Source organism: Neolamprologus multifasciatus, chromosome 17 (assembly GCF_963576455.1).
Source record: "Neolamprologus multifasciatus chromosome 17, fNeoMul1.2, whole genome shotgun sequence".
Taxonomy (NCBI): Eukaryota; Metazoa; Chordata; class Actinopteri; order Cichliformes; family Cichlidae; genus Neolamprologus; species Neolamprologus multifasciatus.
In genome coordinates, this window is record NC_140455.1 from 37,265,015 (window position 1) to 37,280,731 (window position 15,717).

A 15,717-nucleotide genomic window follows, 5' to 3' on the forward strand; every position below is an offset into this window, starting at 1 on the left:
AGCATTGAAGCTATTGACGAGCTCATTGACTGAACCTCTGGACAGGTCAGGTGTTAATGGGAAGACCTGGTTAAAGATCTCACTACTGTATTCAGTTATACACCGTTTTGTGATCACTGCTGTTGATATATTTGTGTGGGCTGAGATTTTACTTTCAAAGAAAACACAGTAATGATCAGACAGGCCCACATCAGACACAGTAACCTTTGAAATGCTCAGGCCCTTGGAGATCAGTAGGTCAAGAGTGTGTCCTCTATTATGTGTGGCCTCTGTTACATGCTGAGTCAGCCCAAAGTTGCCCAGAGTGTTACTCAGGTCTTTAGTCCCTTTGTCCTGAGGGTTGTCCACATGGATGTTAAAGTCCCCAACAATAATTACACAGTCGAAATCAACACAGATCACAGACAGCAGTTCACTGAGATCATTAAAAAAGTCTGTGCAGTATTTGGGAGGCCTGTAAACATTAAGAAACACAACTTTGGATGGGGCCTTCAGCTCTAAAGCCACATATTCAAAAGACTGAAAACTTCCAGGAGACAGCTGCTTACATTGAAATGATTCATTAAATAAGACAGCAACCCCTCCTCCTCTCCTGCTCACCCTGGCCTCACTGATAAAACTGTAGTTAGGAGGGGTCGTCTCGATGAGAACAGCTCCACTGTTACTTTGGTCCAACCAAGTTTCAGTTAAAAACATAAAATCGAGGCTGTGCTCAGTGATTAAATCATTAATTAAAAATGTTTTCCCAGCTAAAGATCTAACATTTAATAAAGCCAACTTAAGTGTTTTAGAGGTATTACTTGTCCCCTCGTGTTTGGGAGCAGTCTGTGGCACACAAGGTATGTTTACTATATTTAAAGATCTTTTAGGGTGCAGCTCTCTGTGTTTTGACCAGGCCACATGTCTCCTTCTGTCACCTAAAAGTACGGAAATTTTAAAACCTTCTAGTAAACAGGGTCCCAGCTTCTCCTGGGAAAAGTCACCACTGCCATAATCCTCGCAGCCCGGACCCTCCACACATCAGACTGCGGAGACAGAGCATGAAGGTGGTAAGGAGGAACTAAGGGGGGCGAGGCTGGGCAATGTGACTTCGATTGCTCTGTTGAGGGCGGGGTTCGATGGCGAACCTTTGGCTGCTCTGGTGGGGGGTTTATGGGGGACAAAAAGGGATTGGGCCGGGGGGTAGATCTGAGCCCAGCATTGACCCGCTCCATCATCTCCTCAGTGAATTTCAGGTGTGGGGAGGAGGGAGAAAGGGGGGGGGGGAGGGTGATGGCCTGTCAGGGGTTTGGGGGACTGGGGAAGATTGTGGTCCCTGGTCCTGGTCGTTGGTGTTGTTGAGAGAGTTGGAGGCAAATAGGGACCCCTCTTCTTGCCTCAGATGTCTCTCCTTTCTGAGGCTCTTCCCGGGTGGGGGCAGATGGAGCTCCTCCTCAAGGTTTCTGCTGGGCTTTGTCTGTTCTTGGAGTACTGTTTGTTCCTTTTTATGAGATAACTCCTCGTTTATCTCAGCCTTGGCACCAAGCACAGATGGATGACGTATGGAATAAAACAAGTTGGAGGTGAACAGTTTCACCCCCGACTTGTTAAAATTAAATCCATTTGCTTTAAACAGATGCCTGCGTTCCCAAAAAATATTAAAGTTGTTGATAAAATGCACCGAGTGGTCAGTACATGCTGATATGAGCCATTTATTCAGTGCAAACAACCTGCTGAATCTCTCGTCTCCTCCTCTGACCGGCGGTACAGGTCCACTGATGAACACAGCTGCATTCAGAGAGTTTACAGTATTTAATAATCCAGTAAAGTCCCGCTTCAGAACCTCCGACTGTTGTTTGGACACATCGTTTGACCCTGTATGCAGAACAATGTTTGTCACAGTTGGATATTCATCTGCAATTTGAAGAATTCTCTCCTTCAGGTTGTTGACCATATCCTTAGGAAAGCAGAGGACTTTAGTGTTCTTACCGCACATCCTTTGTACATCCTTTACGGCAGAGTCACCCACAATCAGAGTTTCAGGCCTAGCCTTTAGCTTTCCCTGTGGCCTTTTGCTTTTCAATAGATTTTCAGACCTTACTTCGCTACTTTTAGATGGATGGTTGTCCGATATAGATCCAGGGTCCTTTGATAGTGGAGCAAATCTGTTCTGTAGTTTCACATTCAGTTGTTTTGGAGGTTTGTTGTTAACCTTCCTATTCACGGTTGTCCAGTCCTGTTTCCTCTCGTATACAGGGGTAGAAGCAACAAGTAACCATGCGGACGAAGAGAATACCGACCAGCATGTTTCATTACAAGCAGGGAACATATATAAGAAGGCAGCAACCCAAGTATCGCCTTATATATAAAACTGTATAAATGAGAGTTCCTCCGACTTACCAAAGCAGGTCCTACCTGAGAGTATAACTCACAGTGGTGAGTCTGAAATTTACGGTTAGTGATGAACCTCAGAGAAGCACGATACACAGAATCAACCATTCGAAGACATTGAGCAGAAGCATTCATATATAGAATATATATGAAGGCTTCTGCTACTTATCTGAATGCAGATAAGTCATATATTACATGACTTATCTGACAACTCAGTAATTAATTGAGCATTTTTTTTCTGTTTAAGAATTCAAGTAAATAACTGATGTTTGGCATCTTAATCCAATATAATAAGTGTTGTAAAGACTCACCTTTCAGCATAAGGACTGCACTCACCTACAGCTCACTTTTTCTTCACTCCCACACGGGGCGGCAGCTGAGGTGAGTGTCTCCTTGACTTTTCTGCGTTCATGCATTATTTTAACTTACTGACTTATTTAAATCACACTTTGTTTCCTTTCAGAGTTAGCAGTCCATGTGTGTCTTTCCTTTAATGCTGATTATTCAATAAAACGAGAAACCTGCAAGTGATTGATGACTGTTCATTCTCATTCTGACCAGATGAGCCCATGATGGTAACTGTCTCCAGCCTCCTCTGAGCCTTCCTTCAAAACAACAACAACAACAATAATAATAACAACAATAATAATAACAATAATAATAATAACAATAATAATAACAACAATAATAACAACAACAATAATAACAATAATAACAACAACAATAATAAAATAATAATAAAATAATAATAATAATAATAATAAAACAATAATAATAATAAAATAATAATAATAATAATAATACAAAAATAATAATAATAATAACAATAATAAAAATAATAATAATAAAAAATAATAATAACAATAAAAAAATAATAATTAAAATTACTTGGTGAAAAACAAGAATTATATTTTAATATTAAAAATGTAATCATCATCAGTGTTAATTTAGGGGGGCTGTAGCATCAATCTTACATCAGGTGGTGGACTGAAATCTATTAAACAGTGTATTAAGAGTAATTGTTTCTATTTCAGGGTCTCGATGTTGTACCTCTGGCTCATTGATTGTTTTAATGATTAGAAATATGTGAGCTTTCCCCACTGTGAACGCTCAAAACCCCCCCCCCCCCCCCCCCCCATGCTAAAACCTAGCCCTGGAATGGCACAGCTACGTTTGCATTATGTCCACAGCTCGGACACAAGCATTTCGTTTTATGTTGTGCTGTATGTGACACATAAAATGTGTATTTTTAATTTGTATTTAAAATGAGAGTCTGTCTGTGGGGTCTGCTCTCTTGAGGTGGAGGCCGAGATAAGTAATAACTGATCACCTGCTTCAACACTTCAGGAGGTGCTACAGGTGGCAATTTGACCAGATACTGTTTGTTTCATTCACGTTTGAATTTGTAAGTTGAACGCTTGAACTGTTTTATCATAGAAAGACCGGCATTCAAAAACACTTCTGACTGAAATTTCAAAAAACATATTTACGCTTAAGATTACACTCAACTTTCTTTTGATAAAGCTTATCTGGCTGGATCAGGTGACCCTGAATCATCCTTTAGCTGCTATAGGCTCAGACTGCTGCAGCACTTTTTCACTCATCTATTGTCACATGTTTATAGAGCGCTGCAGCATGTCTCTGATTAAAACTGGGTTATTATCTAGCATTTATATAATACTATCTTCTTTATATATTTAAGTAGTTTAGCCCAGTCTCTCTCAAACCAGGACATATTCACATGTTCACAGGATAACCCGGCCTCACAGGAGGACTGACACATTAATTTAGACTTAATGACAGTATCTGTAACTACAGCTGAGAATCATGTGTCATGTTATGACTTGTGTTTTCATCATATGTCACAGCCGCGGTTACACCGGTGGAAATTCACCAATCACAACACAAACACCTGAGAAAGAAAGAACCTTACAGCGAGCTCTAACTCTTATGTTTTTACACTGAAGCGCCAAACTCCTCCATTTGTGTTTTCAGATGTACATGAAGAGATCATCAGAGTGGCTGACATGGAGGTAGTTGAGCACTAACGGTACCTGGGGGTACACACTGACTGTAAACTGGACACAGACGCTGTCTTCAAAAAAGGGCAGAGCCGGCTTTTCCTACTGAGGCGGCTCAGGTCTTTCAATGTTTGTAGGAAAATGCTGACCGTGCTCTATCACTCTGTGGTAGAGAGTGCTGTGTTCTTTGCAGCTGTGTGCTGGGGCAGTGGGGTGAAGACAGCTGATGCTGAACAAGCTGGTTAAAAAGGCTGCTTCTGTCCTGGGTGTGTGACTGGAGAACCTGGTGGAGGCGTCTGAGAGGAGAATATTAAAATAGCTTCTCAGCATCATAGACCATCCCTCTCATCCCAGGAGCCATCGGAGCACAAAGACTCATTGCCTCTAAATGCAGAACTGACCACCACAGAAAATCCTTCCTACCAGTGGCTATAAGACTGTACAACTCTTCATCGCTCTGTAGGTGACTTTATTATATTAATCCCATAGGATTAATATGAATGCATTTTATTCTCACAGATTGTGCAATATTATTACTCATCTGTATGTTATTGAATGTTGTTTTTTTTCATTCCCCCATCATATGCTGCTACTCTTTTATTCATTGCACTAACATATCACTTGTCATAATTACTCGCGCTGATAATTGTTATTTTCTTTTTTTTTCCTCTTTTCCTATTTTTCCTCTTGCTGCATTGAGCATGTTTACGACAAAAGAATTTCCCCCGGGATAAATAAAGTTCTTATCTTAAATAAGAGCACATTAAAATTACTTTTGCAGTCATTTTTCTGCCATTAACGTCACAATAAAAACTTCTGATAAACATTTGATTTTCTTTCCATGCAAAACGATCTTCAGTTTTCTTCATGCTTCTGTTGATACTGACAATGAGGGTTTTTTATTATTATTACTATTTTTTTTTTTTTTTAAATAAAATGGGCCTTTTATTAAAAACCTTTAACACAACTGGGTTTACACAAAATTTGTGTAAAAGCCAAGTTGCAGTCGCTAGATGGCAGTAGAGTGCTCAAAACCCCCAATACTGCAGACCTTCATTTATTTCAGCTCGTTTCACTTTAGGTGAGCGTCCCAGGCACGTCCAGTTCATGCCCCGGCGTCAAAGCTTACACCAGTATTTAAAAAAAAAATCTGTCAAAAATGAATTATAACGACAGCTTTTAAGAAATAAACGTACTGTGGTACGTTTGTGTCGTTGCTGAAGTAAAGGAACTCACCCAAAACATCTTGTCCAATCATAGCGCTGCTATTGTGCATGGGAAGTAGTCTGCGCCCTGGAGACTTTCTGGCCAGCTGAGAGGTGGTCTTTGTATGACAGAGCTGAACAGGGGCTCTGACTCTGCAGATCTGAGGGAACAGGGGCCGCCACAGCTGCTGGGAACAGAAGTTAAGCTTGAGCGTTGAGAGGAAACAACAGACTGCAGGAGAACCAAAAAATAAATAAAAAGTAGGCGCTCGAAAACTGCACCGGGAGATTTTTGTGTTTCTTTCGCTGATGCTGGGAATTTGATCAACTCTTATAAATTTTCAAAACTTTTTGTGAGAGCCAGATGTCTCTGCCTCTATCTCGAGACTCACTCTGAGTTTCCCAATGGCGAAAACAAAACATCGTGAAACAATGACAGAGAAGACTCCTGGATCACTAATGTGGCTTCCGCTCGTCCTCTCAGTGGCGCTGGCCGCAGGGCAAGACGCAAACACGGGGGCCGTAAAAGAGGACATCCCGGAGGGCGCATCCACCCTGGCGTTCGTCTTTGACGTGACCGGCTCCATGTACGACGACTTGGTCCAAGTGATAGAGGGCGCATCCAAGATTTTGGAGACATCCCTGAGCAGACCGAAGAGACCTTTGTATAACTTTGCCCTGGTGCCCTTTCACGACCCAGGTAATGTAATAAGAGACAAAGAGATGGTTTGATTAGGTCAATTCTGCTTCTTTTTTCTCGTTTTTCTTCTCTTTAAATGTGATGATTTGGTGCTTACTGTTTGCAGTCTACACAAAAGCAGACAGAGGTGTGACAAATGTGATAGTTTGCTCACAAGCCGCCCTCTGACTGCCTAAACCTCCTCACACCTCCACGGGAGGCACTTCTGGGGCATTTCATCTCGCACAGATGTTCAGCCTGGCGGTCACTGTATCATTAGCATTCCGCCAGGGTTACTGTGTGGCTTTAGGTTTGCAGAGCAGCTTGATGATTATCATCACTCGTGGGTGCTCTCTCATTCTGAAAAGTAATGCCTAGGCTGTATTTTATTGGGCAGTCAAACAGTATCCCTGGCTAGTATTAGTCTTCAGAGGCGCATGGGGGGGGGGGGGGAGTCATACAAGATAAAACATTTCCAAATATTCAACACACACATCTGACAAGAACGGAGTCCTTGTGAGACTGAGGACATCAGTCTTATTAGTCTTATTGAACAACTGCAGATTAAAGTCATCATTTAGGGTTTGAATATTTGGGTGGTAACGTTGACTCACCTTTGTCTCTTTAATTGGAGATTATGTATCGGAATTTCAGGAGTGGGACCACGCCTCCAAACACACTCCTTCCGGTTGTCATCTATATAGGTTCCTTCAGTTCTGCAAGCTGTTCATGCTCGTTTACGTGCCCCACCCTCCCTCCTTGTTCTCAATTCTTTAACTTCACTTCTATTTAGTGCATGAGGATCTGTTAGACTGTCACCAGTCCCTAAACTGCAGCTCAATTCATGTCCAAGCATCACCTTTACCTACTAGAACGCTGTCAAACCTAAACTGAGGACGTGGGCCCAGCGAGTGGAAGCCCCTTTCATGATTATTTCATTCAAAACAAGGTGGCTCAATGGTTACTTTTCACCAGCATTTAAGTGTACCACAATTCAGTTCAACTTTATTTATACAGCGTCAAATCACAGCAACAGTCGCCTCAAGGCGCTTTATATTGTAAGGTAGACCCTACAATAATACACACAGAAAAAAACCCAACAATCATATGACCCCCTATGAGCAGCACTTTGGCGACAGTGGGAAGGAAAAACTCCCTTTTAACAGGAAGAAACCTCCAGCAGAACCAGGCTCAGGGAGGGGCGGGGCCAACTGCTGTGATTGGTTGGGGTGAGAGAAGGAAGACAGGATGAAGACATGCTGTTGCATGCATTTAATGTTTAGTTTCCATACGTAGCATTCTGCAAAATGTGCTTCGTGAATATTACTTCACAAAGCGCATGAAACACAATGCTTTCATATTTTAATGTCGTATGCAGAGTACCTACATTTTTCCTAAATGCACTCGGAGCAACAAACATTCCAGGATCTGAAGGATGGAAAGAAAGAGATGAATAGACGGAGGTGATCTGTGAGGTGAAGACACAGATTCCTATTCCAGATGTTTTTTTTCTCTTTTCAGTTTCAGCATGTCACAAATTCTCATGAAGCACATTTCTTCAATCATCGTTTCAATCTGCTCTGTGCCTAGAATAATAATTATATTCAAGGAGGAAAAAATGCACAGTGTACACAAATCGTACAAATGATGAATTCATTAGTGCGTGCCTCTGTGGGGAAAGTAAATCTTAGGTGATTAGCGATGCTCTTGGACAGAGAGACAGTAGTGAAAGAATGCTGCAGTTTTAACCTGTTTGTGTAACTGAAGGGCTTCATTTAGAGGAAACGTTGACTTCATTGAGAAGCGATTATAAGATTATCCTTTGGTAGTGAAACACAACAGCTCGACTGAGCGCTCCAGTGTCGACTCCTCTCCGTGTTTGTGACGTTTGTCTGCTTCTTAAAGTGTTTACGAGGATGTCAGGATGTGTGCTTCGACACCCCCGGGGGAATAGAGGAATGATTACTGCAGCGCACTGCAAGCAGGGGTAGCTGAGCATTTCGCCAAATGTTCTGACCCCGTCTCTCTCCCACTTTCTGTCCTTTTCCAACAAAATCCCGGCTCCTCGGAGAGAGTCGGTTTTGTTTTATTAAGGGTTCGCTTCATCGTGCCGCGGATCCATTTTCTCTGCTTTGCATCCAGCGTGGTGCGATAACGCAGTCCCTCCTGTTTGACTTGGCTGCTTTTAAATCAGAGCTTCCCTTTTTATTTACACTGCAATCCGACACTGTAAACAAGAGAGTGTGTTTGCAATCTTTGTGTCTGTGCGCGCTTGCCTGAACGTGCGTGAAGCTAAAGAGTCAGGAGGATGCCTGGATATTGGGGTCAGGCCTGTGTGGGAAGATCAGTCAGGAAGCCTCCCCCCTTTCCTCCATCCTGCAGGCAGAGAAAGAAAGAAAGGCACAGGATGCTTCACAAGTCATTTTACCACAGTGCAAGAGCTGTGTGTTTACCGCTGAAGTCTGTCTGTGTTCTTAACAATACAATATGTCATTACTCTTGAAATGGGCATTAGTTTAATAAAAGAAGTGGCTGCACAGAAGAGTCCTGGACAGCTACAAACACGAACATCTCACTTCTCTGGCTGCAGTCTGACGATCAATCTGTCAATAAGGACTTCAGGCTCATGCAGAGAAGCCAAAGGTGTGTTGCAAACAGACTCGCTGCACTTCTGGAACATTTATTTGAGAGTTTACAGACAATTAAACTCATTTCACGACGCTTGCGTTCTTCCCGAGCTACGAAACGTGGCCTCTAGCCCAAGACTAATGTCAGTTTGTGCATTGTTTCAATTAAAGAAACAAACACTGCATAACAATGACAGGAAATAAAATGGTAGACACTTATCTGTCTGCATGGCTCTATTGGCATCCTTACACACACACACGTCCATGTAGCTACCTCGCTGTGAGAGGATGTGTTTGTGAGTGTCTGACACTCGCTAACGCTAATGTTTAACCATCCAAGGTTAAGATGGATCCAACCCAGCACCTGGGACCCAACGTGCCCAGGAAAGTCAGAGAGCCTTTAAACCTTGACACTATGTTGTAGTGCACACTCCAGCTTAATGGAGGGTGTCTAAGGCGTTTGGGGGGTAGCACCGTCTTCCACTTTAGAGGACTTAAAATAAACTTGCAAACCCTTTGCAGTCAGGGACGTCTATGATCTGCGGTAATGCTCTACCAGTCCTATCTTGCATTGTTGCTGGTTTTGATGGTGTCGACACACTTCCAGTGAAAATGATTAGACTTCCATCGAGTATGGATGAAACACCGTTATCCTTAAAACCGATAGTTAACACCTAAACCTGACGCTTTTTCTATTTTAAAGATAGATGAGCTAGAGTAGGGCTGCCATTGTGACTCAGGGTTCTTTGATCTACTCTGAAAATATATGATAAAGACTTAAAAATATCTATATTAGGCAGAGAGTATCATTAATCACCGTGATGTCTTTTGTCTCCCTACAATGATTGTGTTTGTGGAAGCTCCAAACAGAGAAAGGATGAAAGATGGACACATTTTACTGACTCATGCCTGCATGACATCAGCGTGAAGGTTTTGAAAATGGAACAAACCACCGACGTGTTTCTTGGAGTTTTGTTTGTTTTATTCTGCACGTTCTTCTTTGTGTTTCCGCTGCGTGATCTCGGGGTTGGTTCCAGTAAGTTGTTGACCTTCCTTGCTAAAAATTTCCATCCAAGTTATCTAAGTTAGAAGGAGATCGACCAAAGGAGTGCGGAGTGATGGGAGGCGATGATGGAATAGCTTCTGCCTTCTCTGCAAGATCAAAGGCCGTTATCACAGAGCCCTCTACGCTGGCGTTCGCGTCCTTTTCTACCCCTCGTCCCTTTGTTTCCTTCCTTCCAGAGTAGTTTTTTTTTTTGTCTGAACTGCCCCGCCCGTGTGAGATTACGCGCAGCCTGCGTTTAGCTGGACAGAGTCAGTAATGATGCTATTAGGCAGGAATGCCAAAAGAGAGAGGTGGAGGTTCGGGAGAAAATAGAGGAGGAGAGAAAAGTGTGGCAGACTGAGACTGTGTCTGTGAGTTTTATGTTTTAATGGATGTGGAGTATTAAAATAGGTATTAACTTTTGGGGCTGCACCTCCTGACGTGGCCCAAGGTGCTCGTAGTTCAGTGGGTTCAACTCACGACACACGAGTGGAAGGTTTCCAGTCGTCACTGAGCGACTTTATGTTTAAACGTTCGACAGCTTTACAGATCCTAAGGTTCAAGGATCTTCTTGCCTTTTAAAAAACAGTCACGTCTAGATGACTTTAGGATCCACTGGTCCACATAACGCCATGCGTAGTAAGTGGCCCATTCGTGAAGTGTTTGTCAAACATTTTTCTCTCTCTGCTGTGTGAGGTTTGTTTCAAAAACGTGTTTTCTAATCTCCACTGGAGGCTCATCAACCCGAGGTTCAATGTGCTTGTGACCTTCTAGACTCTTTGACATCACAGTCTGGGCTCCTGCCAGTATCCCTTTGACCTTTTGTAGCTGTGCTCTTGTTTGTGTTTTTTGGATAAGTGTCTGGCTGTCAAGACATGAACCTGAAACAGAAAGCAGTGGTGAAAAAAAAACAGTGAAACTGAGAAACAATTTCATATAAAAGATTTTCTACACACATCATCATCATCTGGGAAGGAGCGGTGCTGGACAATGAAAAATGTGTGAGCTTGCACTTCTGTATAATTACATTGTTAAGTAAGTTGATTGACTTAGCTTGTGACTAGGGCTGCCACGATTAGTCAACTAGTCACGATTATGTCGACTATCAAAATCGTCGACGACTGATTTAATAGTCGACGCGTCGTTTGAAGCTTTGTAAGATCCCAAAAGACGCAGGAATAAGTAGTAGGATTTAAGAGTGTAATAACGGACTGAAACAGAAGATGGCAGCACTGCATGTACAAGGATGCCAGCTGCCGTTAAACCCCGAAGAAGAAGAAGAAGAAGCTGTATCCCAGAATTCATAGCGCAGCCCAGCCAGTGTTGCCAACTGTCACTACCCGATCCGTACCGGAAACCCGATCGGTACCCCGCATGCGCGAAAGGTGTCTACTTCCGGTCGAAGCGTTTTACGATAGTTACGGGTCAGAGTATCTGTTAAAATGTTAAGAATAATAAGTATCTCTTAAAATGTTTGCAATAATGAAGCATTTCAGTACAATGTAGACAAAAACAAAAAATAAAAAGACAGTTACGGATCGGGACTCCCCGATCCTTACTGCGCATGTGCAAAGTCAGACCGTACAAATCGGGTCTACCCGATCCGTACCGCGCATGTGCAGATGTTTTCTTCTTCTTCTGTTCGTTTAATGGCAGTGTACTCCCCAGTGTACGAGGATACCGCCACCTGTTGACTGAGCGAATGAACCCTATTGTAAACTGAATTAGCGTCATTACAAACGTGTGTTAAATTTGATTTAGTGATAATCGAGTGTGTTTATGCTTGTCTGTGTTGAGAGGATTGATTGGAATAGTGATGATGATGTCCGCTATCACTGTTAATTGTCAGTAAACACTTAATCTGGCTGCTGAATCTTCACGTGAAACATTGCTAAATCAATATTATTAAGTCTGTAATTAGGCGCCATTCTTCTTATTTTACGGCGCTGTTGTTCAATCGGGGAACGCTCTCTGTTAAGGAGAAAAGCATGAATTTGTTTGTATACGGATTATCCATTGTTTAAATATCCCGGGCAGTCAAAAAGGAGGCAGAGCTGTTGAGAAATGCTAGGAGCTAACTGGGCGCTAACCGTATCATTCAAATATATTGAGTGTCGCAATGTTGGCAAAGAGAGGAAGTGACGTAAGATTTGCGCATGCGGGGTACCGATCGGGTTTCCGGTACGGATCGGGTAGTGACACCAACTTAGCGACTTTGTCGCTATATTTAGCGAGTTTTCAGAGCCCCTTAGCGACTCTTTTTCTAAAAAGCGACTAGCGACAAATCTGGCGACTTTTTCTGGTATTATTGGAGACTTATTTATGACGACTTTTTGACGTGAAAACGCGTATCGCTCTCACTCTCAACAAGCAGAGGTGCTGCCGTGGGCGCCTCACCCGTGCCAAAGCGCTCACGGGTGGAGGATAGTCCTCCCCCAGCTGCTATCAGGGCAGGAGACGTTCACACCTGTGCGTCCAAACTGCAAATGAATCGCGCATGAGTTCTTCTTTTACTGTTAGGCTGTTTTGTGGATCACAAGGTTTAAAACTACTTATAAACACACACTCTCACACACAAAGTAACTCCACCAGAGTGCCAATTTCGGGTCACTTTTGCCAGTCCAGGCCTGGATAAAGGAGCAGGGTTGGAATTGTGACATTAAAAAACAATAATTGCTAAAATAAATTTAATTTGTAGTTCTAAATAAATTCTAACTGCATTTAGGATGTTTATTACTCACTTTATGTCTCTTCCACATGTTATTTCTCTCTCCAACAGCGTAGGTTACAATTACATTAGCATGACAAATTATGCAAATTAGGTGATGACGTCATTTTGCGACTTCTGGCGACTTTTAGGACAGCCAATAGCGATTTTCCTTACTGAGGAGTTGGCAACACTGAGCCCAGCGCAGTTTACAACAATGGCGGCAGCTAGTTAGTTTTAATATTACTCTTATTATTCTTTCTGGGTCACAAAATAAACGTTTAACATATTTTCAGGCGAGAATGTAGCTGTGTAAACCTCAAATATCTGCTCAGTTTATCAAGACACCACATATTTTCAAAAGCGCTCTGACGTTTTCGGAGATGTCTGTTACCCACTAGCTCGATAGCTAGCCGGGGGCTAGGCTAACTAGAGCCGCTGAGAACACCGGACTCCCGGCAAATCGTTTTCAAAGCCACCGCCGTCTTTGCTACTCAGGTTAAACATGATATATAAGTCACTTAGATAACTTAAAATGTTATTGTTTGGCTTTTTTATGTATTTTATTTGTTCCTGAGTAAATCGGTTTGGCTGAGATTAAAGTTATAGTTTTTACACAGCTGAATAAACGTCAAGCAGACAGCTGATTATCAGAAGTGTGAGATGCTCCAGAATTTACTCCGGTGTCCTGTTATATTTTAGATAGCAAGGAGCAGGCGGCTGAGTTTATTAAACTTCACCGAAACAATCTGCAAATTTCATTAAAATTTAATAAACTATCATCTTGTCTTTATTTTTAGTTAGCACATACCTGAAACACTTAAAGCTGTAAGCTAATGATAGTTATATAAGAGCAGATTCTGCTGGTGCAATAAGCTGCACGTTTTAAGTCCAATGGATGATGATCTGATTAGTCGACTATCAAAATAATCGTTTGTGGCAGCCCTAGTTGTGACTATCATGACCAGACGTACAATATTGTGTAAAAGTCTTGAGCCATCACTTTTATTTTTATTTTTCCAGTAAAATCAGAAATAGGCGTTTTACTGAAATGCTCAAACATACATAGAATTACAGCATATAAGGCAAAAACATTTTCACATGTCTAGAAAGCTTGAAAGTCAATATTTGGTATGATCACGTTTATTCTTAAAGACAGTCTGAAGAACACTCTTAGGAAAGCTTTCTTGTCATTTCTTCAAGTAGTCTTTAGGAAAAGTGCTCCAGGCTTCTTGAAGGACAAAGCTCTTCTTTGGCTGTTGGCTGCCTTTTGTTCTGCTCTGTGTCATGATGATCCCACACTGTTTCAGTAATGTTTCTGGGCTTTGGGGAGGACGGATCAGGGGCCGATCGTGTTCCACTGCTTTTCTATCCAGGTGTGTTTTTGATGCTGGTTTTGGGATCATTGTCATGCTGAAATATGAAGGTGCTGTCACTCAGAAGCTATCCAGATGGTTTAAAAATCTCACTGCAACCCTTTGACTAAATCCCCAACAGCATGAATGAAGCAGTGCCAAACATGACAGATCCTCCACCGTGCCTCCATGGCTGAAGACTCACTGCTGTGCCTCTTTCGATGTTTCTTTAGTATTGATTTTCAGTCCAGTTCTTGTTCTTGCCTTGTTCTTGGCACATCTCCGCCTTTTCCCCTTCATTAAGAGCGGCTTCTTAAAAGCTAACCTCCTTACTGAAACCATTTCTGATGATGCCTTGGTGGACTGTACATGGAGGAGCTCGAGGCCCAGATGCATCTCTCAGGACCCAGCAACACACCCAAACACGTCAAGTTACTGTTATGCTGTCGAACTGTTTGATCTTTAATATTTTTGTAGATTCAACTAAAGAAATGGGAAACAAATTTGCGTGTTTTGTGCGAGGCTGCTGGTTCATCCCCTGAGTTAAGTGTCTTGTGTATGTTTGAATAATTCATAGGTCAGTGGTAAGTGGCTTAACAAACACAAAAAATATTCCTCTGAGAACAGCCAGGTGCAAGGAATGAAAATGATTGAAAAAAGCAGCCAAAGAAAGACCTTCAGAAAACCCGAAGAACTATTGCTCCAGACAGCTTTAATTAGCAGAGCGTATGGCTCCGTGGAAGCAAAGCATTAAAAAATGAGGTGGCTCAAGACTTTTGCACGTTACTGTATATGGATACTGGTATTGGACCACACATTATACCTGCAGGAAAAGTGTGTCGTGAAGCTCCTGGTGCACAGTTATGGTGCTGATATTAATCCCAGAGGAAGCTTAGAGCTGTGCACCATGTGCCTCTGCACACTCTGTAATTTTACATGGTCTGTCACTTCACTTCAATTTTATTTTATTTATACAGCGCCAAATCACAACAACTGTCGCCTCAAGGTGCTTTATATTGTAAGGTAGACCCTACAATAGTAGATACAGAGAAAACCCAACAATCATATGACCCTCTATGAGCACTTGGCGACAGTGGGAAGGAAAAACTCCCTTTTAACAGGAAGAAACCTCCAGCAGAACCAGGCTCAGGGAGGGGCGGGGCCATCTGCTGTGATTGGTTGGGGTGAGAGAAGGAAGACAGGATAAAGACATGCTGTGGAAGAGAGACAGAGATAAATAACAAGTTATCTATACTTGTGTCCAAGTTGTTGCGGTGCCTAAATGTTTCCTGATTGTGAAATATCTAAGAGCTTCCCTCTTAGATATTTCACAATCTGATTGATTTGTTCACCTGTGGCAATGGGCCCAAAGACACCTGAATTTAAAAATTAAAATGTGTGGCCAGTACTTTTGTCCATATGTAGCTGACACTTTACCAGCTAAAAAGATTAGCAACTGGCTAGCTGTTAATGTCTTTTTCTGTCTTTGTAGTGCACGTAATGTTGGTACACAGAGTGCTTATCAAAGGTGGAAACAATGCTGAGGCTGAGATTAGGGAAAGTGACCCCCCCCCCCCCCCCTTGCTATTAAAAAATGCAGTGCAGTTGACTGATGATTCTCTGTGAGCTCACCTTTTCTGCTATTTCTCTCCTGCGAGTTAGAAACACGTTACTGTTGCAAATTAAACACACGAGCAGTTTGGTTTTA

The 15,717-nt window shown here is 42.3% G+C and overlaps 1 protein-coding gene and 1 long non-coding RNA gene across 3 annotated transcripts in view; both read left to right on the forward strand.

Moving 5' to 3' along the window:
* The first annotated feature begins 1,255 nt into the window (after positions 1–1,255).
* LOC146499826 (uncharacterized) lies at positions 1,256–5,311 on the forward strand. Its single transcript, XR_014870324.1, has 2 exons — positions 1,256–2,945; positions 4,366–5,311. It is a non-coding gene; the product is annotated as an uncharacterized LOC146499826 (long non-coding RNA).
* A 222-nt stretch (positions 5,312–5,533) lies between these two features.
* Positions 5,534–15,717, forward strand: part of hmcn1 (hemicentin 1) — a 116,832-nt gene continuing 106,648 nt past the window's right edge. Inside the window, exon 1 of one of the 2 annotated variants that reach the window (XM_085138535.1) lies at positions 5,534–6,296. In XM_085138535.1, the coding sequence (XP_084994661.1) occupies positions 6,002–6,296 (295 nt within the window). In that variant the 5' untranslated portion in view covers positions 5,534–6,001. The remainder of the gene's footprint in view (positions 6,297–15,717) is intronic. The other variant, XM_085138536.1, reaches the window with a different exon arrangement.